Raw genomic sequence first — 27,428 nt, forward strand, 5'->3', positions numbered from 1 at the left:
CCCTGTTAGTCAGGGGGCCTTATGCAGCCGCATATGTCGCCTATGCCGGCTCTGCCTTGCTGTTGCTGGAGCGTTGCTGTTGGAGAGGAAGTGGAGGCTACAGCAGCGAACATGTCTGTGATCTTTACACATTTTGCAGCATCTACAGTGACACTCTTCAGTTTCTTCGCACGTAACTTCTCCGCACCTCCTTTCTGCCGCTTTGGTTTCTCCATCTTAAATTACACTGCACCTTCCCTTCCCAGACCTGTATTGTATATTGTGTATTGTATATTATGTATTGTATATTGTATAGCATTTAAGTTAAATTATAGGACACTGTATAATACTAGAGAGACACTATCAACCGGAACCAAATTCCTTGTGTGTGTAAACATACTTGGCCAAAATAAACCTGATTCTGATGTTGCCTCTCCTTTAACACACACGTTCAACACTGAAACTACAAGCGAGTTACTGGGGGCCACGCAGAGAAAGGGTGGGGCCGCGCTCATTCTATATCCTGATTGGTTCTATCCACTGTCTATATTCAAGATGGGCCAATGGACCACCCCCTCTAAATTGTGGACCGTCTCTTAGAACAAAAAAAAAAAAAAAAAAAAAAAAAAGGGAAAAAAAAAAAAAAAAATCCAATATCGTCGGCCCTTCAGGACTGTCGGCCCACCGGGCAAATGCCGGTACGCCCGATTACCAGTCCAGCCCTGACTGTTACAGTATTCGGACACAGCACTCAGTCACTGAACCGCAGCTCCGTTAGCGGCTAGCGTTAGCTCACCTGACGGTTTTCAGCTCCTGCGACGTAGATAAAATGAAACTCAGCCGTTTCCTTTTTAAATTTGGTTTTTTGACGGTGCGAAACGAACCGGGAGTCATTAAAACAGCGGAATGAAGTTAAATTCAGCGTTTTTTATTCGCTACTGCGAACAACACACCGCTCTATTAAACAGCGTCTGAGGACCCCCCACGGGTGCCTGTGCAGCTGCCTGACTATAAAACACTCACAGCACCTCGAAGCGCTGCTCAGACTGCCTCACGGTGAGACGTTATATAAACCGCGTGTTATATAGACGTGTTTTTTTTTTTGTGATATGATTGATACAACCTCTGTGAACAGTTTGACATCAGCTCTGTTTGATAAACCGGCTGATTATCTGACGGGCGCCGCGGGCAGCCTCCTGTACCGCGGGAACTTTTAGCCCTGAAAGAGGTCTTCCAGGCAACAAAAAGCTGCCTAAACCCGAGTTTGTTTGTTCGCTTTTATTTACTACTTGTTTGCATCTTTTTTCAGGACCTGAACTTGATGCTTCTGCTGCTTTTGTTCAGTTTGTTTAATCATGAGTCAGCTCTTGGAGCAGCTTCAGTCTGTGAGGTCACAGACAGGTGTGCACAGCTGGGTTAGGGTCTACCTCAGGTGATGTGAGCACAGAGTCTGTGTTCTCTTTAGGGCCTTACATAAAAGTGAGATCCACTGGTCTAACCATGCAGCCTGACCACAGTGTGAAAACAAGAAAACACTGTCACCACAGGAACAGTGAGTAAACCAGTCGGCTTAAACCACCACAGTTCACAAATGTAGTTATGTCTGAACATGCATGAATAAAGCCAAGATATGCCCAGCTAGCATGTCCTGTCCACTGGACCTTGTAAATATTGAACAACCCTTACATATAAGTGTCATGATTCTGCAGTGTGGCAGGCAGGATAAGGACCCCAAACACAGGACTCAGGAGAGAACGCATGAACTCAGAAATACACAACTTTGTTTCTGGATGCACATCAGGTACAAGAAAACTAGGAAAGCTTAACTGGAGCTAATAGGTCAACAACTATGAATACTCAGGGAAACTCAGAACCAGGAAACACACTACCTAAGTGAGACGACGAGACAAAGAACAGGAGGACACAGACGACACACACACGAGGTAATCAGGGAGGTAGGACACACCAGGGAGCACAGCAGAACAAGACAAGGGGAGTAAAACTGAATACAATACAAAGAACTGCCAAAGTAAAACAGGAAGTAGACACACAGAGGGACTACAACACCTACACTAGAGGAACAAGATCATAACGGTAACTAGACACCAGAGGAGGACTTAAACTACTCCACAAGGAACAGAGACCAGGACTAAATCCACTTAACAGGAGAACAAACCAGAAACAATAAAACATCAAACAGAACCGAGAACTTGGGAAGCCTGAGAACTGAAACAGGATTAAATAGAAAGTGAACTAAACCAAGAAGCCTGAGGATATAAACAATGAAACCAACCAGGAATTACCAGAAAGAGACAAAAATAAAAAAAACTGCAAAAACACAATAAACTAGGAATCAAACAGTAACCTTAAACAATACAAAAATGAAAGTCCTAAAACTAAAAACACTGGGCCATAAACCCACGACCATGATAGCAAGATCCAAGCTAAACGAATATTAACTAGAAACACACAGGATGCTGACACAGGCTGACAGGTTGTTTTTTTCATAGAGACACAGCGACATGATAAATACCATACCTAGCCAGCTAGCGATAACTAACTACGGTTGGAGCTGGATACAAACTAAACGTGTTGTAATTGCTCATGGAAACATACCTTTGTCTTTTTTCTTCCTCTGATCTTCTCTTTTTCCTCCTCTCTGGCTCAGAGGGACAGCTCCTTTCTCTCACATTTCTGTTTTGGAGCTTCAGCCACAAATTACCATAACTGATGGACCATCAGGTCACCTGAAGCACTGCCGATGCGCATGCCTGCCTGAACTACCTGAATGCACGCTGACAGCAAGTAGCCTACTCATTAAATTAGTATTGTTACAACTGTACAAATCTGAAGAGGTGGAATAGTTTCTTCTTTCTTTTAGGACACCGGCATATCAAAAAACAAAGATTCATCACAAATGTAGGTGAGCTTGAGGGCCCCCTGTGGTCAGGGGGCCCTATGCAGCCGCATACGTCGCCTGTGCCTGTGCCTCGGGCAGGCTCTGGCTGTTGTGTTACCTTTGTATGGGCTGAAGTATGGACCTTTACTGTGAAATTTCTCTCAGCTGCTCCACCTTGTGCTTGGTTCTGTTGGAGGTCTCTTCCTGATTAACTGTAATTTCCCCATTGTGGGATCAATAAAGTATCATCATCATCATCATAAAAAAAGAGTTCTTCCTCCCTACTGTCACCTCTGATGTTGTAGTGTTGTTACATTAGCATGAGAGGACTGTTGTTGTGAGTCTAAGTGAACAGCTGACTCTTCCGCTGTGTTTTGTGTGTTGTGATGCATCAGTACATTTATTGATGTAGCACCTAAGAAATCAGCAGGTGCTTCATTGCAATAATAAGCTGGAATCAAGCCCAGGGGGCTGAAAATGAAGCCACAGCCTTGGGGGCTGACTTTGGATTGGAAGCTGCTGCAGCACAAATGTTTCTCTGCACATGACTTCTGTGAAATGTTTGGGGTGCAGCCAGAGATGGTGACGTTCATGCTGCTGTGATGTCTAACTGTGTGCACGTGTGGTTGCAGTAAAACCTGCAGGGTTTGGTACACTGACTGCTTTTATCTGACTTGATGATTTTCATATAATGTTCAAGTTAAAGTCGACTCTCTCACACTCACATGGAGAAAGGAGTTTTAAAATAACCACCCAGACGCATTACTAACATGCTGTAAAAGTTCACACCAGCACCCAGCTGTTGCTCTGTTCAGGTTTTTTCAGAATAAAAGCAGGTGAAACTGAGGTTCCTGTTGCTCTGACTCTGCTGTAATGCTGCAGCTGTTGGCAGATGTTTATGTCTTGAAGTGAAATGACATCTGGACATCCGAGGACTGAAAATCATTTTTATTTTTGATGCATCATGAAAACAATCAAACTTCCTGTGCTGCTGCGTCAGATTAAAAGTCTGCAGATAAACACTGGAACTCTTTATTTCTCTACATGAATCAGACATGTTGTCTCTGTCTTAGGCTCTAAGCAACCCACAGCTGATTGGATGAGGAGAGGGGGCACATTCATCAAGGACCAATCAGCAGCAGCCTTTTCTGTTGGCGAGTCTAACTTTAAAATCTGCTGAACCTCAGCTGAAAGAAGGAGTCAGTCCAGCCTTCCTAGGATCCTTTGGCCCTGCTCCTGGAGGCCTGGTCCAATTTTTGAATCAGGTGGTCTCACTGGTTCCCCTGGTTGGCAAATTGTCCAGCCTCCCAGAGCAGAGCTCGCTGGTTTTTATGTCGAGTGACCCGAGTTGACTCCACGACCTGAAAACAGGCCAAATATACAAGGCAGCAAGGAGTCAAAGAACAAGAAGGGAAGGAGTTGAGAAGGCAAAGATAAAAGGAGAAAAGGAGTCAAAGAGTTAAAGACACAAGGAGACAAGGAGGTGAAGAAACAAGGAATCAAAGAGACAAAGTGTCAAGGAGGCAAGAAAGGAAAAATTCAAGTAGCCAAGACCAAAGAATAAAAGGAGGGAAGGAAAGAAGGAGAAAATAATTTATAGGAGTTAAGGACGCACGAGGGTACGGTACCTCATTATTGATGTCATCGACCAGCTGGATCCCTGCATACTGCAAACACACACACACACACACATACACAGTCATTATTGTGTAGTTTTACAGTTCCAGTTCCACAAAAGTTGAGACGCTGCGTAAAATAAAATAAAATAAAAATAGAGTGATCGTTAGAGCGATAATTCTTTTTGCATCTAAACCAGAAGAGTTATATTTACATATCACACATTCAGCGTGACCCAGAGTGCCATTTCCTTCCACTAAAGGGTTTGCAGATATCACATAAAAACAACAAAAACATTATAATCCAGATGTTTTATCGATCCAATCCACTGCTAACAGCACTCCCTACATTCGAATATCCGTCGTCATGTTGTCAGCATGAACTATCACATTTTTAATGCAAGCCACTAACTACAACAGCAGGAGGTGACATAATTTTGCTGGGAACTGTAGTTTTTTTCTCCAAGGCCTCTCACAGCTCCTGGGATTTTATGTTTAATAGGAAGCCCAAAATTGTCCTTTGAGCTCCCTTTTTCCTCTGCTTCCCCCTCACTTTCACACTGGTCGCCATTTTGCTTTCCGTAGCCCCGTGAAATCAACAGTGAATGAACAGGACTGTCGCAAGATCACGTGTGCACATGAGAGCGAAACTGTCTGTGCCCGGTGGTAGATTGCAAATTGCAGTGAAATAATACTATAGTGCAGCAATCTAGTCACAGAAAACAAAAATATCAGTGTCTGGCATCGGTGGTGGGGTGGAGTGTGCGGGGTGCACGCTTGCTTGCTAATTGCAGTGTGAGCGAAGAGTTCCGATAGCAAACCGGTGAAATTCTCAGCCCAGCGCAAGACGACCTCAGCATGGCACAGTGCCGGGCGATCAACCGCTGGAGGAACATTCACTGGCAGCAGGTCAGTGACATGATTGGGTCTAAACAGAGCATCTCAGAGAGTTTCTCAGACGTAAAGATGGGCAGAGGTTCAGAATCTGAAGAAAACTGTTGAACAGTTTCAGAATAATGTTCCTCAGCATTAAACGGTGAAGTCTGTGAATAGCTTATCTAGGGCTGCAACTATTGATTATCTTAGTAATCGAGTATTCTATCGATTATTCCATCGATTACTCAAGTAATCAGATAAGAAATAATTTTGACTTATGAACAGTTCATCTGCATATTTTAACTTCCCTACTGCAGTTTTTCACTGTGTGAAACAAACAGAGTGGATGGAGCAGCTACAAAATTCCCTTTTCTTCACTTGCTGATCAGGTGGTTGATGAAAGACCTCCAGCTGTTTCCCAGTAAAGCTTTAATGGTAGTTACAGGAAAAGTGCTAAACGCTTGGATGCTAGAAAAACATCTCCTTTTGCACCACCTGAGCTCACCGTCTCAGTAACGGCTCCGCCTCTTTGCACTTGCTGCGTGTGTGCAGACAGACTGTGTCATGGTCCTGGGCCGATGGCCCAGTGTTTTGTGTTCTTTTGGCGCTATTTCAGTTATTTTCTCGGATTATGTTTAGTTCTCTTTTGTATTCCTGTTTATTTTTAGTCCCTTGTTTCCCTGTGTCAGGTCCACGTATACCTTGTCTAGTCATTTCCTGTTGTATTTTGACAGTCTTGTGTTCCCTGTGCTTCGTGTTTAGTTTTGCTTCCTCTGTTTTTAGTTTCATTTGCTTCATGTGCTGTGCCCTGGTGTTTCGTTTTGCCCTGATTACCTAATGTGTATTTAAGTCCCCAGTTTTCTTCTGTTCTTTGTCGTGTCGTCATCTATGCCTCCGTTGTGTGTGTTCTCCGTCCCTAGTTTCCTGTGGTTTAGTTCTGGCTTCAGCCCAGCCCAGTGTAGTTGTTTTTTTATCTTCATTTCAATAAAATTACTCTAAGTTCATCCTTTCCGAGTCCTGCATTTCGGGGTCTCCCTGCTCCTGCCACACACAAGCCATGACAGACTGCACATAAAAGAGCTGCTGGTGTTGTGTTTTTGTTGAAAAACTGGGGGCTGTATGAGCTTAATGCTGTAATGCTTTTTATTCACATGCATCCTCCTAAATACATATCTATTACAGGTGTATTTGTGGTCACTAATCAGGGATTAAAGCATTAAAAATATTGTGGCAAGCACCAGTAGAAAATGGAGAGAGGGATTTCGAGCTAGCTTTACAATTCCTGTGCTCTACTCACTGGTCAGTTACAGGAATTGCCGCTTCATTATTTTACAGCAAAGACACACCCACAAGCAGAAACAGTGACCCGAGGCCATTAACTGCCACAGCCATCTCAGTCATGGTGGCCCATTACTAGCCACCCTCAATACTGGACAGCATGTGTAATTCACATCACAAACTAATATCAGTGAGAGACCAACACAACATAACTGGAATAACCAATAACACTGTAACTAAACACAAACATTAGTATGAACAGTCCCATGAGTCTTTGCTCTGGTGGCACCTCCCCCTTGGCTGCCACAATATTTTGACAGCGCCCCTCAGTACTGAACGGGTGACGGGGGGGCGTTCCATTGTTTCCAAACCATCACTGGTGCTAACGTCGGTGCCCGCTAGCAAACTGTGGTTATAGCGATTCAGTCCAGTAGCTAACAACTGAAATTCTCAGCCCAGCGAGCACAAAACACACATGGCAGAAACCAGTGGGGCTGTGGAAAATTATGTGAGCAATGATCCACTCGATGTTAAGATCAAATCAGATCAGAAGTCTTTATTGTCATCAAACACAAAATGCTTGACGAAATTGTGAATGGTCTTTTTCCAAATGACAGAAATCCGTTGCAGTGAGGGAGAACTTTAATCCTGCTAATGTTGGTGAAACGCTCCGCTTACACGGAGACACTTGAGCTGCAGAGTTTAAACTAAGCATCGAAGCAACAAATTTGTCGAGGATTTTTTATCATCAAATCATTCGAGTTACTCGAGGAATCGTTGCAGCCCCAATCTCTTCTACAGTAATATCATTAAAAGATTCAGCGAATCTCTGTGGCCCTTTTTCCACTGGCTGGGTGCCGGTGCCGGTGTAAGTCAGTGGTGGCACCAGGAGGGGTGCTAGGGGTGCTATAGCTCCCCCTGGAAAAGTCATACCCCCAAGAAAATAGCTTGTGTCTCTGTGTGTTGAGAACTGAAAGAACATCATAGCACCGTCAGTAAAATGCTTAGCCCCCCCTTAGCACCTGCCGAAAAATATTTCTGGAGCCGCCACTGGTGTCAGTATTTGCAGGGGCGGATTCTGATATAGGCGACATGGGCAGCTGCCCAGGGCGGCTTTTCATCTAGGGCGGCATGACCACCCCCCAACGTATTGTGATCGCCGCAGCAGCGCCTACCGCACTACTCCACTTGTTGGGTAATGAGCGCCCTCTGCCTGCTGTGTGGTGCATGTAGCTTTCTGCTTTGGTCTGACAGACAAGTTTTAACAGAAGGAAAGGGGCAGGTGGGGGATTCTCTTGTCTCAGTTGCTGAGCCTAGAAGGAATCTGTAAAATGAGATGCACACAACTGATACAACACAAAGCACATTTCATTTATAATACTGTAAATATGGTAATTAATTCACAGTATTTGTGTAAACCTGAATCCTGATGAAAAAAATAACACAAATACTAGAAGGTTCACATTGGGCTGGAAAATTATATAGATATATCTATATAATTATAAAATTATATAGATATATAATTTTCCAATAAAAACTTCCTAAAAACCTACCAAATATGGTGAAATGCAGCCAAAATTTTAACAACTCACCCAAAGCTGTGTATATTTAAATATATATCACACCTGGTGCTATTAACATGAGTTTCAATGGAGGTTTTGTTGTGTTGGGCTAACAACTGTCAGTCTGATCTGGCAACCCTGGGGATGGGCGGCGGTGATAACCTATTCTGCTTCAGTGCGAATTATGGAAGATAGAAAGGAAAAGGTCAAAGCCATCAGGTGTGCAGTTTAGGAAAAATAGAAAAGAAGAAGAGGAGAAACAAGCAAAGATAAAGGTAAGCAGAAGCTGTGTAATATTTCAGTTTTTTCCATGTTTTTTCAAATAAAAATTTTAAAGAAATTCTGAGTGTGCCTGTGATGGTGGGGGGACCTTCTGTTAAAACCTGTCTGTCAGACCATGGCAGAAAGCTACATGCACCACACAGCAGGCAGAGGGCGCTCATTACTCCCACGTTTGCACACTTTGGCTTCCGTGTTCAGACGAGGACCCGCCCACAGTCATACGTAAAAGATCAGTTCACAAAGCGCGGTGGAAACGCAGGCCCGTTCTTAAGTGTTTCGCTGGTTCATTGAAACCGACACCAGCACTGGCATGAGCACCGGCACCTCAGTGGTGGAAAAGTAGCATGTGTGCAGGGACGAGGCTGTAACTCTGTGATCTTCAGGCAGGAGTGCAGTAAAAACAGGCCTGACTGTCCTGGAAATCCCTGCATGGGCTCAGGAACACTTCCAGAAATCAGTGAGCACAGCTCAGCGTGCCATCCACACATGCAGGTTTAAGAAGAAGCCACATGTGAACCTGATCCAGAAACAGCGCCGTCTTTTCTGAGCCAAAGCTCAGTTAAAATGGAAACTGTTTTGAGGTCAGATGAATCCAAAGTTTTATTTTATTTATGTAGTGCCAAATCACAACAACAGTCACCCCATGGTGCTTTATATTGTAAGGTTTATACATGCTTCCCTTAGGCAGTATTATTAGAAAGCACTGCATCAATTTTCATTGTTATGCAGATGATACTCAGCTTTACCTATCAATGAAGCCAGATGACACACATCAATTAGTTAAACTGCAGGAATGTCTTAAAGACATTAAGGCCTGGATGACCTCTAATTTCCTGCTTCTAAATTCAGATCAAACTGAAGTTCTTGTTCTCGGCCCCACAAATCTTAGAAACATGGTGTCTAACCAGATACTTACTCTGGATGGCATTACTTTGGCCTCCAGTAACACTGTGAGAAATCTTGGAGTCATTTTTGACCAGGATATGTCCTTCAATGCACATATTAAACAAATATGCAGGACCGCTTTTTTGCATTTGCGCAATATTTCTAAAATTAGAAACATCCTTTCTCAGAGTGATGCTGAAAAGCTCATTCATGCATTTATTACTTCTAGGCTGGACTATTGTAATTCATTATTATCAGGCTGTCCTAAAAGCTCCCTGAAAAGCCTTCAGCTGATCCAAAATGCTGCAGCTAGAGTACTGACAGGGACTAGAAAGAGAGAGCAGATTTCTCCCATATTGGCTTCTCTTCATTGGCTCCCTGTTAAATCTAGAATAGAATTTAAAATCCTTCTCCTCACCTACAAGGTCTTGAATAATCAGGCACCATCTTATCTCAAAGACCTCATAGTCCCATATCACCCCAACAGAGCACTTTGCTCTCAGACTGCTGGCTTACTTGTGGTTCCTAGGATACTTAAGAGTAGAATGGGAGGCAGAGCCTTCAGCTTTCAGGCGCCTCTTCTGTGGAACCAGCTTCCAGCTTGGATTCAGGAGATAGACACCCTCTCTATTTTTAAGATTAGGCTTAAAACTTTCCTTTATGATAAAGCTTATAGTTAGGGCTGGATCAGATGACCCTGAACCATCCCTTAGTTATGCTGCTATAGGCCTAGTCTGCTGGGGGGGTTCCCATAATGCACTGTTTCTCATTCACCTTATTTACTTTGTTTATACTCCACTCTGCATTTAATCATTAATTGATATTAATCTCTGGCTCCCTTCCACAGCATGTCTTTCTCTCCCCTCAGCCCAACCGGTCGCGGCAGATGACCCCCCCTCCCTGAGCCTGGTTCTGCTGGAGGTTTCTTCCTGTTAAAGGGAGTTTTTCCTTCCCACTGTCACCAAGTGCTGCTCATAGGGGGTCGTTTTGACTGTTGGGTTTTCTCTGTATTATTGTAGGGTCTTTACCCACAATACAAAGCGCCTTGAGGCGACTGTTTGTTGTGATTTGGCGCTATATAAATAAAATTGAATTGAATTGAATTGAATTAAAGACCCTTCAATAATACAGAGAAAAGAGCAGAGGGACCATCAGCTCATTATCAGCGCTCAGTTCAAAGCCTGCATCTCTGATGGTATGGGGGGTGCATTAGTGGAACTGGTAGCTAGCACATCTGGAAAGGCTCCATCAGTGCTAAGAGTTATATCCAGGTTTCAGAGCGGCATGTGCTCCAATCCAGATGTTGTTCCTTCAGGGAAGATTAGAGCGATTAGATACAGCTTTGTTAATCCATTTAGGAATATTCTGTCAGGGAAATTAAAGGTCTTCATGTTTCAGCAGGACGATGCTAAACCACATCCTGCATCTATTGGCCTCATAGTGGAAGAGTTTGGGTGCTGAACCGGCCTGCAGTCCAGACCTTTGACCAGCTGAGAACATCTGGAGCATCAGGAATCAAAAACATTGGACAAAGCAGCTCCAGGACTGCTGAGCAGCTGGAATCCTCTATCACCCAGAACGGGACAGCATTCCTCTCCCAAAGTCCAGCAGCTGCTCTCCTCAGCTCTCCTCAGTTCCCAGATGCACAGTGGATATTGTGAATAAAATCTGGGTTTATGAGATTTTTAAATCATTGCATTTATTTACTTTTTTCTATAGCGTCCCGGCTTTGGTGGAACTGGGTTTGTATTTAATTCAGTTCAGTTTTATTTGCACCATTTTACAACAGCATTAATCTCAACGCGCTTTAAAATCATCATCATCATCATCACCTGAAGAAGGAAGAGGCTGAAAACTAACAAAATAAGAGCGAGAATACTCACTGCACTCTCCTCCAGCTTCAGTTTGGCTCGATAGTCCTCAAAGTCCTGCAGCAGGGTCTCCGTCAGACCTCGCACGGTCAGGGAGGGCGACCGGAGTGCCGTGGGGGAGGAGGGGGAGGGAGAAGAGGAGGTCCAGGGCTGAGCTGTGATGAAGGAGATGGAAGGCAGACGGAGGGAGGGACGAGGAGATGGCACGCTGACTGCTTTTTCTGAAACACAGTGAGGAAATCATGATGATGTAATGAGTGACACACTGTGATGTCATCAGCAACTGTTTCCTCCAATATTTTTTTATATAGTTTAAAAGGAAAAATGTAACCAGGAAGCCACATTTAAGCCACATTTAAGCCACATTTTACTCCTCACTGTCGTGATGCTGTGAAAAATCTGGGTGTCATTTTAGATAGTAGTTTTAAAATGGAGAAGCAAGTAAGTGCTGTTACCAAAATCAGTTTTTACCAACTCAGAGTCATTGCCAAGGTAAAACCTTATCTCCCGCAGCAGGACCTGGAAAAAGTTATTCATGCTTTTATTACTTCCCGCCTGGACTACTGTAATTCTCTGTACTTTGGCATAGATCAATCATCTGTGCGCCGCCTGCAGGTAGTCCAGAATGCGGCAGCTCGTCTTTTAACCGGTTTAAAAAAGCATGAACACATTACCCCAGTCCTGTCATCCCTTCACTGGCTCCCTGTCCGTTTTAGAATCGATTTTAAGATTTTATTGCTTACTTTTAAAGCCTTAAATGGACTGGCACCTTTGTATCTGTCTGAGCTGCTTCACTGTCACACCCCTGTAAGAGCTCTGAGGTCATCGAACCAGCTGCTCTTACAGAGGCCTAAAACCAGACTAAAACAGAGAGGTGATCGAGCTTTTGCAGCAGCAGCACCAAAGCTATGGAACGATCTACCTCTCCATATCCGCACAGCTCAGACGATACACACATTTAAATCTCTATTAAAAACACATTTCTTTTCCTTGGCATTTGGCTGCAGTGCTACCTCCTTTTAGACGATTGCTTTATGGTATTTTATGGTACTTGTTTTAAACGTTTTAATTTTTAATTTTCTTATGTTATTTATTGTTCTTAATGTTTTTATTTATTTATTTTTATTTTATTATTTTATTTATTTATTTATTTATTTATATATTTTTATTTTTATTTAGTATAGTCCTTGGGGTTACAGATCTTGTACAGCACTTTGGTCAACGTCGTTGTTTTAAATGTGCTTTATAAATAAACTTGACTTGACTTGACTTGACATTTAAGGTGATTAAGGAGATTTTCAGCTTTAAGTTAAATTCATTGTGATCATTTTAAGGTGGAAATATGGCTGTAACCAAAGACATCAAAGGACCAAAAGCTGTAGTTCCTCTGCAGTCCAGCAGAGGCACCACAGCGAGTCATTCCCCATAGACCCCCATGTTAACACTTTCCAGCAGAAATAAACATGTTTACAGCTGATACAGAAACTGCTTTGGTCTCTGGAGCTAATTTCCCCCTTCATACCAGCTGTACGGGGGGGTGACTGACAGATGGATGGCAATACAGGCGGCTGTAGCAGCTAGCCGTCTGCTAGGCTTCACCTCAGCAAACTGGAGTCCCTGAACTGGACCTCTGGGGCCTCTTTCCCACCCTTTATTTGAACCGTTAGGCGGGTTTTCCACCGCGGAAGCACTCGGTGCTCGGCTGAAAAACGGGTTCAACTCCGGCCCCGCAAACTAGCTGGTCTGGAACCAAGAACGCGTGACAAAAGCGGCAGAAGGGCGTGACTCTGCCATCTCAACATCCAGTTTTCTACCATATTACATGTGTATTACAGGAGAAAAGTGAAGCGATTTTCATGGCTGTGAATTAGGTTGGGCTCTAAGGCTGAACTTGCTGCTTTGTATCAGTTCATATCACAGATAAAAGGACACAAAGTGCGTACTTGTCGTCTTGCTCTAATCGCTGTCTGTGTTTCCCTCTGTGCTGCACACAGATGCTGCAGTAGTTTGGTTTGGACCCTAAAACGTATTTGCAGCACAGAAAGGAGAGCGTGTTCTCCCACGTTTGTGCGCTTCGGCTTCCGTGTCCAGACGAGGACCCGCCCACACTCATACGTAAAGGAGCAGTTCACAGAAACGCGGTGGGAACGCGGGCCCGTTCTTAAGCGTTTCACCGGTTCACTGGGAACAGCACGAGCACTGGAACGCGAACCGGCTCCTCGGCGGTGGGAAAGTAGGATGGACCGTGTTTGTGCTGTTGGAGCCTTTTTAATGCAATTATCTGACCAATAATATGGCTGCCTTGGCTTCATTGGACTAACAGACTGTCCAAGAAGGTGGAGCTCCAGTTTGCGGAGTGAAATTCTGGGATTGGATGTCACTGATTATCTGGTGTGTGTGATGCTCCCGTACAGTCTACAGATGCAGACTGATAACCAAGCCAGCTAGGTAGCAGCCAAACCACTAAAAATTGAGGCTTCACAAGTGAGTGAGTGACATCACAGTGGTTATGTCCATCTTTTATATACAGTGTGTACCTGTTTCCTCATGTCTGCAATGAGGCCGCGTTGCTGTGATGTTTTGCCAGCACACTTTGAACTCAGAGTCATGTTGGCATTCGCTGAATGACAGGAAAGAATCTGCAGAGTGCTCAGTCTGCTCTGATGCTCTGCTGTGGTTTTGGTGGTTAGTGTGGCTGTAACTGATTTACATAAAGTGAAACTCGGCGTTCTGCTGGACTTTGATCGTTTCTCTCATTAAGTTACTGATTCTCTCTGATTTTATGTGACGAACAGCCTCTGCTCCAGACTCTTCAGGCTTTGGTGAATTTATTTTGGCCTCCTGCCTGCAGATCATTTTCAAATTGTTGTAAGTGGAGTTCCTCAGGCTGCAGAGATTTAAACCTGCAGGAGAAGCACCTCTGTTTGTCCCTCTGCAGCGTCACTCTACTCTGATTGCAAGTCTTTTATTCTGAAAGGTTCGCCGCCCTGCCTGTCTGAATTGCTAAATTAAAGTCAAAATGTCACAAACTGAGTCCTTAGGAGCAAAAAAAGTCCATAACAAACGTTTTCTAGTGAAACTCTCATAATGTGATCTGCAGGAAGCAGAAAAACATCCTGGTGTCCCGAGTGTAGATCCACAAGAGCCTCGCAACTTTTCTTTGTGTAGTTTTCTGTTTGTCTTTGTTCTGTTTTAAAAAAAAAAAGTTAAATTATCTTTATCACTCAGTTTTAATTTACATTTTCACAGCGTCCCAGCTCTTCTTGGAGACCAACTGAGACCAATATGGCCCACAGGTCACTGTTTCTATGTGTGGATATTTCCATGTATCTGAGCTGAAGACAGCAAAGGTTTGAAAATATCAGAATCAGTTTCCTTAACTCTTGGACAATTGGCCTGAAAGAGAATCCTTTCAGCAATAAAACTAAACGTGTCCTGATATCGAAGCATCAGTGAGATTTCAGTGAACAGCTAAAGCAGTGGATTTCAACCCAAACGCCACCTTTTTCTAAACCTTAACTGAGTTGTTTGTAGTGGCTTCAGCTGAGTGGTGGATGAACGTGAAGCAGATCAAATAAAAGGTCCCAGCGGGATGTGAACCGGGGCTTCTTTTACTGCTTCAGCGAATGCATCAAAGCATCGCATTAAACCAGCATTACAGCTGCATTTTTCCTGCACATCTGTCCAGACTCGTAATACATGCAGTGAAGACGATGAAAAAATTTAATGTGGGCAGGTCAGAGCCTTTTGACATGCTATGTAAGATATATGGACTGGATAAACAAGATTTTTTTAGATACTTACAGCTTCGTAATTATATTTGGAGAAGAATAAATAACGGTACCCTTGGAGATCTTTCAGTTATTAAAATTGCGGTTTCAGAGGATATGTGGACAAGCATCTGGAGAAGCAAGTTTACATCAACTCCAACAGCTGGTGGAACTTCGGCTGGAAAACCATCATCCGTTTCTTCATAACACCGCAACAAAAGTCTAAATTCAGTGCTACGTCTGCATCCTGTTGGAGAAACTGTGGGGAAGTCAAGGCAGACCATGGACACATATTCTGGACCTGCCCATCTATACAACCCTTCTGGATAGAAGTAAAAAAAATAATCTCAAAAACATTGGGCTTTAACATCAACTACTCATTCAAACTAATGGTCTTGGGATATCTTGCAGATGATCTTACTACAGACAATGCTTATCTTCTAAAGATCCTTCTAGTATCTGCTAAAAAGACCATAACAAAATGCTGGCTTTGCAACGATCCTCCCACTATGAGCCTCTTTATATCCATAGTGGAAAACATTAAACAGATGGAATGCATGACTTATAGCCCCTTAACTGGCCAGGGCCCAGGACGGGCCGTTTGTAGTCCCTTTTATATAGCAGGCTAGACCCTCCCATTTTTATTGACACCCCATTCGACCAATCATGTAACTGGATGCTCCAAATCACCTGATAAAGCTACGTGACGCCCTCTGAGTATCAGTGGCTCTAGCAAACCCATTTCTTAACATGACTGGCCGAATGAGGTGTCAATCAAAATGGGAGGGTCTAGCCTGCCATATAAAATGCACTTCATTCGGCCGGCGGACCAGACGCGGCCAGTTAATAGGCTATGAAATGGGTTTTTCAGAGCCAATAATAACCAGAAGGCATTATGTAGTTTTTTCAGGTGATTTTTTTGCTGCCAATTAAGGGGTTAATCTACGACTACAGGGGGAATTGGACACGAGACGTTGGAAGAAATGGCAGGGCCCTATACACAGTGACAGTGCACCAACATAGAATGGATGTAAAGCTGTTAACACTTTAAAACTTATGTGTACCTGAGTAATAGTATTATTACTTTTCCTTTTTTTTTAAATCATCCCTGGACTTCATAATATTATTGTTGATGTATATTGTTTAAAATGTTATAAATAAAAAGTTTAAAAAAAAGGTCAGAGCCTGACCAAGCATTAAACACGAGTCACAGTCTAATGAGTTTATCCTTCAGACCAAGTGAAGCTGATACTGCTGCAACACAGAGGGAAGTTTGTTAGCTTTAAGCTGCTGAACACTGAGAAGAAACCGTGTTTGACTTCAGGCCTCCCGGTGGTGACTCCATCATAGACTTTTCTGAGTCACTCTGATGTGATCAGGTAGGTTCACTCCTGATCAGCTGGTGCTGATTCTGAAATGCATTCAGTGAATATTCAGCCTCAGAGAGGCACGTGTGTGTCACTCCTAAACATTAAGCTCACAAACTGAACCACACTCTCTATTTAAGGAAGCAGCCGGTTCTCTGGAGAGGAAACACTCCTTTCTCTTTCACATGGACTCTTCCATTATGTTAAATGTGTCAGAAGCTTCTCCTCCATTTTCTGATACATCTAACATATGATTGGTTGGTTGACAGGAAGAAGATATCTGGCATCTGGATATCTGTTTGGTTACAAACACATTTTTGAAACATCACAGACAAACAAGAGAAAATAGGTTCAAACCAGTTTAGTTTTATGGGTAAATCATTCTCATCAAACACGGTCACTTCTGGCTACCAAAACCACATTAACTTGGTACCATGCTGGCTGCATCCACTTCTTTGGAAAATGCCTGTGGTGCAAACATGAAGTAACAGCTGTCTGGGTGGTGCAGACCCCCAGAAATCCTATTTGGTCCCAAGTGGCTGAAGTTTATGTAAAGTCTTTTCTAAAAGGACCAAAATCCAATAAGAGGAAAAAGCTGCCAGAACTAGATTTGGAAAGACCAAAGAACAGTCACACATAATCAGAGTGCTCAGATAAGACCCATCCCTGATGAAAATATTAAATAAATATAGAAGTCAGGATAACATTACAGCCCCATTTCATACCAGAAACCCTTCAGCAAACATCTTATTACCTTCTACAAAACTATTCTGCCCTAATTCGTAGGCCTTGCCCTAAACTTTCATCCATAATCTGCTGATATCAATGCATTATGTCTAACATCACTATTACTTTACTGATTACTTAATTTTAGAAGTAACTAAGTTAGATTACAAGTTACCGTGACTGCCTGTATTTAAACGGCTGTAAATGACCTGCTAACCTATAATCTGTGAAACGTGTCAAACATATCTCTCATGAATGATATCAGGTCATTGTGAGTGAGAAACAGCATTTCTGTCACAAGGTAGAAGCTGCACTCTGTTTTTGGTGAAGTGACTTTTATATATTTGTTTTTTTTAATCAAGTTAAAAACTGTCATTGACATTAAAAATGTCTTTTTAAACAGAAATCTGGTTCAAAAGACGGCAGAAATCCCAACAAATATAACATCACAGTTATATAAAGATAATTGAAGTGGCCAAAAAGCTCTGGATTGATTATAATGTAGGTACAATAACACAGACTCCTAAAGATTGTTGAAAAACAGGTTATTTCTTCATTTTATATATGAGCCCTTCATAAATCATGCTGACTGCACTCTGTTGTACCAATATAAGCAAAGACATTACTGCACATAAAAGCACATCTGAATCACTTTATGGCAGACGATCACTTTTTGGCACAACACTGGCAGCACCCCCACCCCCCCAACATAAAAATGACAACCATGAAAAGAGGGCGAGTCAGCCGTGTTTAAGAGCAGTATTTCCTCTACTACATACTGTCCGACCAGCTTCTTCAGCTCTCCCCCCATTTACTGGTTTGTACTGAAGTCCAGCTTTTGTTGTTTGGGTGCTGGGGGGCTCCTGCATTAGCCGCAGCTCTGCTTCACCACCTGGTGGGACTCGCTCTATAAGTGTGACTGTGCTGCGACTCCAGATGTTTCTTCAAATCAGGCGTAGTGTTTTTGAAGCTAGATAACACTTTGTCACCAGCACAGACTGCACAACTAACCTTGATACTGTCATCTTTAGCTGACACAAACTCACAATAGTTCCTGTATTTCCAGCTAGAAAACGCACATCTCTCTCCTCCCTCCATTGTTTACGTTTGTGTCGCTGTGTTATTATTGTCCTCATGCTCAAAACGGGACTTAATTGTCGCATCAGCCAGACGTCACTCCCTGAGACGCAAGAAGAAAGCAAAAATATATCTTTGTACTGAGAACATGACAAAAATAGTAACGCACAGTGACTTGGATAAGTAACTTTAAACTCATTACTGGACTACAAATAGTAACGAGTTAGATTACTTATTACCGAAAAAAGTGGTCAGATTGGAGTAACGCGTTACTGACCTCACTGTTGAACTGATCACACAGCACAATATGATCACATGATTAGGCTAAGCCAATCAGGCATCAGAAAGAGGCTGCATCTCATTAGCATATATTAACATAGCATTAGCAGCCTGAAATCCTCTTTAGATAAATACAGCCAGAGTGTACAAAGGGTACTAAACATCCAGGAATATGAATATCGTGCTGCACATCATTGAAGAGTAAAGAACACAAATGCCAGATTTCATCACTGAGCTCCTGTGGTTTTGACTGGAAATGTAAAAGCTCACAGACAGACCTCCAGATGGATGGACAGACAGTATGATGGCACTATCCTCCTACTTTTTATTTTGTGTGGGAGGATAGAAGAACAAACACAGTGAACCAGAGGCCTCTGTGCTTCTGGAGCAGTTTCTCAGTTTGCAGTGATTTTATCAACAGTACGTACCTGTGTTTATTGGGGGGTAGAACTGACTGACAGCCATCTGGGTTGCTTGTTCCACTAGAGGAGCTGGAGAGAACAGCTGCTGTTTGGCTTCCTTCCTGGACTCCCTCAGCTCCTTCAACTCCTGCTCCCGTTTTAGAGCCTCCTCGATTTCTTTCTCAATGAAGTCTGGAGCTCCTCTTCCTCTGTACTGCACGCTGGTGGACTCCAGGTTTTCCCTCCGAGATTGAGGGACTGTTTCAGCTTGAGGTGTCAATGTTGGGGAGGCAGAAGAGGAAAAAGAAAATACTCGATCCTGGTGGAAACGTCTTTTCTCCTGGACGCCAGAGTCTGTCTCAGTGACAGAGGAGGAAACTGGACTTATCTGGCTAAATTTGTGCTCTTCGGGGTGTCGATGAGGACAGCAAGGAGATGGGAAGACTTCGCCTGTTTCAGACTCAGACTGAGGGCTTTCCTCTGCCCACTGGTCCTTGTTTAGTGGGTCAGGCTCCGTTCTGATGTCCTCAATCTCCTGTGGAGGATCTAGCTGCTCAGGTTCCTCCTTAACCTGGTTATCCTTTTGGATCTCGCTCTGGACGATGAAGCTCACTCGGGTCTTCTCTTTGGTTCTGATCGGCATCGGTCGCGGCTGTAAACGTTTGGTTTTGAACTCAATCATCTCTCCCCAACTGTCGCTATGCTTCAGGCCTCGAGAGCGGCGCAGGTTCTCCTCACGTTCCTGAATTAACCGGATCTCCCTTTCAATTGGGGTCTCACAGGCACTCATGGATTTGCTGGCTCTGTTTTGCTGCTCAATATTATTGTTGAACACATTATCATCGCTGGTGTAGCCACCGCCCACCTCCCCTGATAGCTCCTCCAGTCCAGAGTCCAGGTCATCGAAAACACTACTTTGCCTGCTCAGACTCTCCTCAGTCCGGAACAACATCACCTTCCTCTGTGGATATGTCTGATCTTCTTCAGGTGGTTTAAACTGTGCTGCATCATTACTCACCTCCACCCTTTCATATGTCTCCACCTTCTTTGGTGCGATTACATCAGGATCTGGCTGCAAAGATGACTTTAGGTGTGTTCTTGGGGACTTCAGAGGACTGAGGAGAGCCTTCAGCCGGTCCTGCTCCATCTTCAGAAACTGTTGTCGGACTGCGTTGAAGTTGATCTGCTCCTTGCTGATGGTTCCGGGATCAGTGGGCCGAGGGGGTTCTGGTCTGGAACTGACTGGGCTGTAGCTTAAACTGAAACCTTCTATCAGTTTGCTTGTAGACCGGCTCAGATCCTCCTGAGGGCTCAGCTGGTCCTGGAACACTGTGTTATTCTTGGGGGCTTGTGTGCGAATGATCTCCTTACGAAGCTCCTTCTCCTCTTCCTTATCAACCACTTTGATTCCATTGCTTAGATCCACCTTGTACTGCAAGTCTCCATTGCTCTCTGAGAACAGACTCTCAGGCTTTCTGCTGCTGGTATAGGTCTGTAGTTTGAAGCCCTTCTCCTCCTTCAGGGTGGCCAGCTGAGCCTGCCGCTGGGGTGAGACCATCCAGGCTTCATTCAGCTCAGCCTCAGGACTTGCAGGGTCCTCCACAAAGGAGTAAAACCCGCAGTGAGAGCCAGAGCTGCTGCTGGGACTGTTGGGGCTGCTGGGATGCCACTCATCGCTGGAATTCCCTCCATCCTCTGACACGGCGATCTGCCGGGCTTGAACCACTACATCCTGGGACCCGCCGCCCTGCATGGAGGAGACAACTACTGAAGATTGACTGCGAGACACCGAGATGCTCCTAAGGGCAGAGTCCAGGTTATCCAGGTCTGGGGCAGTTCCAGCAATGGTGCGCAGGTCTGATGGTTGGAGCAGGGGGGACAGAGGCTTCAGCACCCACCTCTTTGGAGTGCTGTTCATGGCTGCAGGGGGCGTGGAGGAACCAGTGGGTGGTGGAGATTCTAACTGATGAACAGAGCTCGATGACTGAGAAGTTGGAAGAGTCAAAACATCCCGATGGTTGCCCACCAAGAGTCTCTGAAACAACAGGAAGGAGAGGAGAGGATGGTTACTGTGGCAACCACAGAGGACAGCAACAGGCCGTAGCACAGTGGTTTCTATAGTAACAGAAATCAACATGGAGGACTGACTGGTTGCAATGGAAACAGAAACGTAAGGTTATGGGTCCCCATGTCAGGACCACAATGACAGGATTAAGAATCCAATGAACCCCATGTCACGATGCGTGGACGCATGCTGTGTGAAGGAGGAGGACCCAAAAGCAGGATGCAGGAGTAGGCAAATGAGCCAAAAAAAGAGCCTTTATTACAGCAGCAGAAGACAGAGGACAAAAAATAAACCAAGGCAACAAAATGAAAGCACAGGGAAAACACAGCCACAAGACAACAAAACTGCAACATCTGAAAAGGGGAAAACTGAGACAATAAATACACAGAGGGAACGAGGGGTGAGTGGAAATAGCTGGGGCTAACAGGTGGACAGAATGACAATAACAAGAGAAGTAAAACAAAACACAAAGCACAAGAGACAGGGCATGCCAAAATAAAACAGGAAGTGAGAAGACTGATACACAAATGCAAACTTGACACCACATAAAGAGGACGCAGAGTGAACACAACACAGGGAGAAAGACACTGTGAAAAAACTCCACACAGAGGGGAAACACTTCAGGACAGAACACAGGGAGAACTAAGTTGTAAAGCAATGGGAACTAACTAAGAATACATAAGAGGAACACATGAAACAACATAACAAAACAAAACAGTAACGATAAAGGTAAAAAACTACAAAAGACCATAAACTAAGAAACAAGGGGTCGCAGACCCAGGACCACAACACCCCATCTGCAGTGCATCATGGGAATCCACACAAGGATTCAATACAGTGTCACACTCTTAGTTAATAGGCTACTTACAGACTAGTCTGATCTCAACTGGGTGACCAGTAAAACCATGATAAAACATCCTAAAACCTTACATTTAATGGAGGAAGAAAAAGTAAAGTAGGACTTTCTTCTGACTGGCCAGCTTCTGGAAGCCCACTGACGCAAAGCAGTGTCAGCTCTGCCCCCCCTCATCTGAGCAGTACTGGGGCTATGAAAACAGAGTATCCACAGTATTCCTGACTTCGAGCCATTACCCATAATTCATAGCGGAAGCCGGTACTTTACTTCCGTTTGCGCTGCTGTTTACGGTTGCGGGCTTACACACTTGCTGTTCATTGAAACATTTTGACACTGCAGTTTCTTCTACCTGCCTAAATGGTACCACATCAGAGGTGGATACATTGCAAGGCTGTTTTAAAAAGCAGCGAGGTAACAGTGCCTCACCCGTCACTTGTGTAAATGACATGAAATTATGGCCTGAAGTCGCTACATCCACATTATCAGTTACCTTGTTTTTTCCGAAGGTGTTGATGGCGAGGAATCACGTAATTATAAGAGCACCAGATTACCTTCAAAGCAATAAAATCAATAAAGTAATGCTGAACAAACAAGGCAACATTGTTTTCCTTAAAGCAGCTGTAGAGCCGAGCCAGAGCATCGGCCAAGCTAAGCGCTTAGCATGGGTCATGCTAAGGGAAAGTGGAGCGGTGGAGACAGTCAGCTGTTCCTGTATGGCTGATTAGGGAAATCATGTAGTGATGCTGCAGCTATTCTGTGGAAGGTAAATCACTGATCTGGATATCAGAGTGTTCAGATCACTGAAACAGAAACACTGGACTGGCTGAAGGCTGTGATCGAGGAGACACGCAGCTGTCATCCTGCTACGTGGTTACATGAAGGCAGGCATTGTTTAAGCTTTGTGTAGGCTGTATGCTGTAGTGTCACACTATAAATAAAATAACGTAAAAAAATAAGAGGCTGTACATTAAAGGAAAACTTAAAATATAAGGAAAAAATACAGTAATAGGATGTGCAACTGGGTAGTATAATTTGGGGGAAAAAGAACAAATTTACAGAATAAAATAATTTGAAAAAATGTACAGACTGATGTTGTGACACCCGGCAACAGCACAAGTTAAGATAAGATAAGATAAGATAAGATAAAACTTTAATAATCCCACGACGGGGAAATTTGTGCATTACAGCAGCTCAATACAGAGAAAAAATGAAAAGTTAATCCGAGCTCATCTTCCAACTAATAAAGCCGCCTGTTACAGCACAAAGTAACCGAATTTTGTCATTAACTCTGGCTCTGACTTTGGGTAACCGGAAGTATAAAACCGTACAGTGGAAGTAGCCGTCTGTCATGGCAGCCTACGTATGCTCTTCCAGAAACCTGTGGATAAACCTTCTAAAAGACTTAATTTCTGGTTCTTGATTAGAAAATGTCTCAGATCCCTCTGAACATGGAGCCTGAATCTGAGAGTTGACCGCAGGAACCTCCACACCAGCAAAGGTCACAGCAGCTGGTTAAAGCCGAGTTTAGTGTGTCAGTCAGTGAGGGCTGAATACAAACAGTGTGTGTATGTTTCTGTTCAAAGGTAGGAACAGCTTGCAGTTCTGTCCTTACAGATGGAGAGGCCTCACCTGCTACCATCAACCCAGCTGAAAATCCAGCTTCTCTGAAACAGCAGAGATTTGGAAAAGTTCAAACCTGATGGAGCAGGTGGGTGGAGCTGCGAGAGCTGTGACTGTATAATGACATTTATGAGCTCCATAAAACTCACATAGACCATATTAAAAACCTGAATCTTCAGAGCAGCCTGAGCTTCTGCCTCACAGGGATCACTGAACACGCACTGAACTCATTCTCAGAAACATGTTTCATATGAACATCTGCCACTTGAACATGAGATACACAACAGGAAGTGAGGAGAAGCAGAACAGGTCCGCTTCAGTGACTTCCTGTAGTTTTTTGCTCTTTGTAAAGTCAGCAAGTTGGCCACATTTATCCAACTGGTGGTCTGGTTCGGGGCTGCGGGCCACACATTTGACCTCCAGCATGAAGAGCTGCACGTTTCAACCAGTCTGAACTTTTTATGGTTTGGAGGAAATAAAAATGAATCCAGAGAAATGTGAGGAATGTGGGCAAAGTTTATCAGTGCTGATGGATCAGTGATAACGTTTACAGTGATGCCCATAAAGGAAAGTGACCAAGGTCATGTGACTCGTTATGGGAAGGCAGCACGTTGGTTGTTATTAACTATAATAATTAATCCATCATCAGATATATAAACAGCTTGGAGATAAAGTTCAGTGTGGTATGTAGAAATCAAAGCTGCATCAGATAAATGTGAAGGTTAAAGAGTCATAAACCTGCAGCAGGTTGAAGGTTCAAACGCAGTCATAAAACACAAAGTGAAGCTGACGAGCTGCAGCTCAGAGCCATCAGAAAGTCACACACAGCGAGAGTACAGAGAGGCCAAGACAAAGAGCATCAGGTCCATGTCTGCAGGGTATCAGGAACATTCACAGAACCGTGGCTCAGATGGACTCAGATGGACTCAGATGGACACATGGTCTTTATTCTGGGACTGGGGTCAGTCCAGTGTGGGAAACTGTGAGACACTCAGAGTTTGGAGAAGATTATCTCCTGTCATTAGGAAATTCTTCATCATCTTAAAGTCCTCCTCCTGCCTCCTCACACATGAGCAGCTCTCTGAAGAAGCTTCATTTATAACTTCAATTCAAAGTCCTTCAAGAAGCAAGTCTCCACTGAGCAGCCACTCTGAAACCCTGACGGGCAGTTATTTCTGAAGCACCATCTGATGGAAGGGACAGCGGTGGAAATGGTTCCTTTCATCAGGACCTCAGTGTACACCTCACCAACACACTCACCTGGCACACCAACACCACAGCTGTTATGAAGAAAGCCCACCGATGAAGGAGAGTAGAGAGTGGCAAAGTCACCAGATACCTGCATCCTCTGTGACCCCGCCCACCTCATACACAAGCTTTTCACCCCCTCCCCTCTGGAAGGAGGCTGCATCCGGGAATAAACATCCAGACTGAAAAACGTCTTCTACACAAATCAGACTGCAGAACTGCCCCCCCCCCCCTTTACTGACAATGTACCCCATACACAACACATACCTGAACAACTTCGCACACCACCATATGCCTGCACTGCATACACTTGCACACACTTATCACTTTAAGAACTGGCACTAAATAATTGCGTACTGCTGGTATCATCACCATCTTAAAAACCCTGCCAGGTTGTTGCTGGAATGATGCAATACCCATTTTAGTTTATTGTGTTTTACTAATCCTAGTGTGATTATTGATTTTATTCTATTTATGTTTGACCTGTCACACTGAGCCCTGAGATCATGTCTCATAGTCTGAATGACCATAAAGCTGAGCCTGACATAATAACTGCATGTATAGAAACTGCTGATGAAAAGTTTGCAGACTTTGTCACAGTAAGTTTTTTCCACCTGGAGGTTAAACCTTCATCTTTGTGCTGCTGATCAGATTTCAGGAGTGTTTCAGCGTCTCTCTGATGAGCATCTCTTTGAGGAAACTTGGTGGATAGCCATGTTCAAGTCATCTCCAGCTGCAGCATTATAGGAATATAAATGAGTCAATAATTATGATCAGTAATATCTGGATATGGTTCTGCTGCAGGACTTCTTTGAGTATATTTAGATGGTAAAGCTTTTATTTCTTGCACACCGTTATGATTCAAAAATTTTAAAAAAGTTTTCTAAATTTTTCTTTTCCTTTAAGTTCGAAAATACTTCCTGAAAATGTTCACCTGAGTCAGAGCCGAGCTTTAAAAACTCCTGAAACCATAATCCCGCCTCTCCACAAACCCCAGAATATAGAAACAAGGTTTTATTTCTCATTGAATGATTTTTTTCCTGCCATCCTTCCAGCTCTGAAAGTGTTCACAGATCTCAGTGAAACTAAACAGAAGGACCATTAATTTAACCCCCTGTTTGTGCAGCCCCCCCCCCCCCCCCCCCAAAGGCTTTAGCTGTTTGAAACCTGCAGCTTCAGACTGAGTTTCTTCAGTCTTCAATTTCTTTTCTTCTTTCCCCCTCACTGTGACACCTGTGCAGGTATTCAAGCAGGAGCAGCTCTCCTAATTCTGTTCTATTTTCCATCATACGAGGAGGGAGAGGATTTTAAAGCATGTTAGAGGGGCAGTAGAGGAGCGTCAGCCTCAGAGCTCCCCTCCTGTCTGAGGGTGGCTGATAAGCTGCCCCTCCTGCAGACCGGCTGCTGCTGTCAGCTGATAACATGTTTGACTGTTTGAAGACTGCCCAGAAACCCTGAAACAAGTCATGTGATCAAACCTGATCAGCCGGCGCTGGGCCGAGGTGGGGTCCTTCCTGACCTGTGAAACTTTGTGTTTCAGGTGCTTTCCTGCAGTAATGGACCCCAGGTCATGTGACCAATCAATAACTACAGATAAGGCAGCAAAAGTCATCAATAAAATCTCTTCTTTACATGGTGGATGAAAAGTAACTCTCACAGTTTGACAGCATCTTTTGATCATGATTATTGATTATAAATGTTACTGATTATCAATTAGACTGATTTTTTTAAAGGTCAATTTACTCTCTGAGCTGATTTCTTACCTCTGATCAGTTTTCTGCCTGCTGCGCAGCCTGAAGAACAACTGACTGATGTGCCAAAGGTCGACTGTGACTGCTTGCTCACAGGCACCACCCCCTCAGCAGGCCCCGCCCCTGCAGGTCAGTCTGAGCTGTTTTTGTGACAGGTCAAAGGATCATGATGAACTTCAGCTGCTGCTATCATGAGTTTAAAATGCTTTCAGGGATGAAGCTCTGTCCCCTGACAGCATCACCTTCAACCACCACAACCAGCTGCTTCTTCTCCACACACAAAGCTTCAGCTGGGCTTTAACTACGCTGCTAATGTCTGCTGTGGGTATCTTTGGAAACAGGGGCCATCGAGGAAGCAGGCCCTGTCCTAAACCCTTAACGGACCCATCAGCGCACATTAGCAGCTGGTTAATGGTGAAAATCAGTTTCTCTGTTTTATTTCAACTCAGACATGTAAATGTTTTAGTCTGGAAGCAACTGGAAATCATTAGAGCGTCCCCTGCTGCTCCCTCAGCTGAACTACAGCTTCTGTAACAGTGAGATTAACAGGAAGTAGAATGACTCCAACAGACCACACAGCTCTGACCTCTGACCTCTGCGACAAGAAGTGTGTGTGTGTGTGTGTGTGTGTGTTTGTGTGTGTGTGTGTGTGTCTCACCTTGGTCTCCTGGTCCAGACTGTGACACAGAACCTGCCAGGGAGGCGTGTACCTGAACATCCTGCTGGTTCTGACTGGTTATGGTTCTGGATGATGATGGTGATAATCTAACCAGCAGGAACCAACCACCATCAGCCCTGAAGCAACAGTGATATAAACAGGAAGTTACTGATGAGCTGTAACTTTTCAAAACAAAGTTCCTGTGATGAGAAACAGATTTAATGATCAGCAATCTGAAAATATGGATTTAATTATGTTCTTAACTGCAAAAATACACAAACATAAGAAACAGAAAGGAGGTGATGCAAGGCTCTAAAGGCGTATCCTCATCTTCAGAGGGGCTCCAGAATAAAACAAGCCCC

The 27,428-nt window shown here is 43.9% G+C and overlaps 1 protein-coding gene across 2 annotated transcripts; it reads right to left on the bottom strand.

Annotated features, from left to right (window-relative positions):
- Window positions 1-3,810: 3,810 nt before the first annotated feature.
- Window positions 3,811-27,159, bottom strand: misp (mitotic spindle positioning). 2 transcript variants are annotated; one of them, XM_030726911.1, is made up of 5 exons: window positions 27,067-27,159; window positions 18,896-20,903; window positions 11,261-11,469; window positions 4,507-4,545; window positions 3,811-4,239 (listed from the first exon to the last, which is right to left on the bottom strand). In XM_030726911.1, the coding sequence occupies exons 1-5, from the start codon at window positions 27,124-27,126 to the stop codon at window positions 4,150-4,152; spliced, it is 2,406 nt and encodes an 801-aa protein (XP_030582771.1). In that variant the 5' UTR covers window positions 27,127-27,159; the 3' UTR covers window positions 3,811-4,149. The 2 variants fall into 2 exon arrangements, with proteins under 2 accessions (XP_030582771.1, XP_030582772.1); XM_030726912.1 differs by lacking the exon at window positions 27,067-27,159 and adding an exon at window positions 26,421-26,475.
- Between the last annotated feature and the right edge of the window lie 269 nt (window positions 27,160-27,428).

The sequence above is a fragment of the Archocentrus centrarchus genome, chromosome 4 (genome assembly GCF_007364275.1).
Source record: "Archocentrus centrarchus isolate MPI-CPG fArcCen1 chromosome 4, fArcCen1, whole genome shotgun sequence".
NCBI lineage: Eukaryota > Metazoa > Chordata > Actinopteri > Cichliformes > Cichlidae > Archocentrus > Archocentrus centrarchus.

What these genes read in the sequence shown, in the direction of transcription:
- misp (XM_030726911.1), bottom strand. Translation starts at nt 27,126, where the DNA reads ATGTTCAGGTACACGCCTCCCTGGCAGGTTCTGTGTCACAGTCTGGAC. An exon ending in GTCTGGACCAGGAGACCAAG is followed by an intron (nt 20,904 to 27,066) that starts GTGAGACACACA and finishes CTGTTGTTTCAG; the next exon opens with AGACTCTTGGTGGGCAACCA. An exon ending in TCGATGACATCAATAATGAG is followed by an intron (nt 4,240 to 4,506) that starts GTACCGTACCCT and finishes GCCTGTTTTCAG; the next exon opens with GTCGTGGAGTCAACTCGGGT.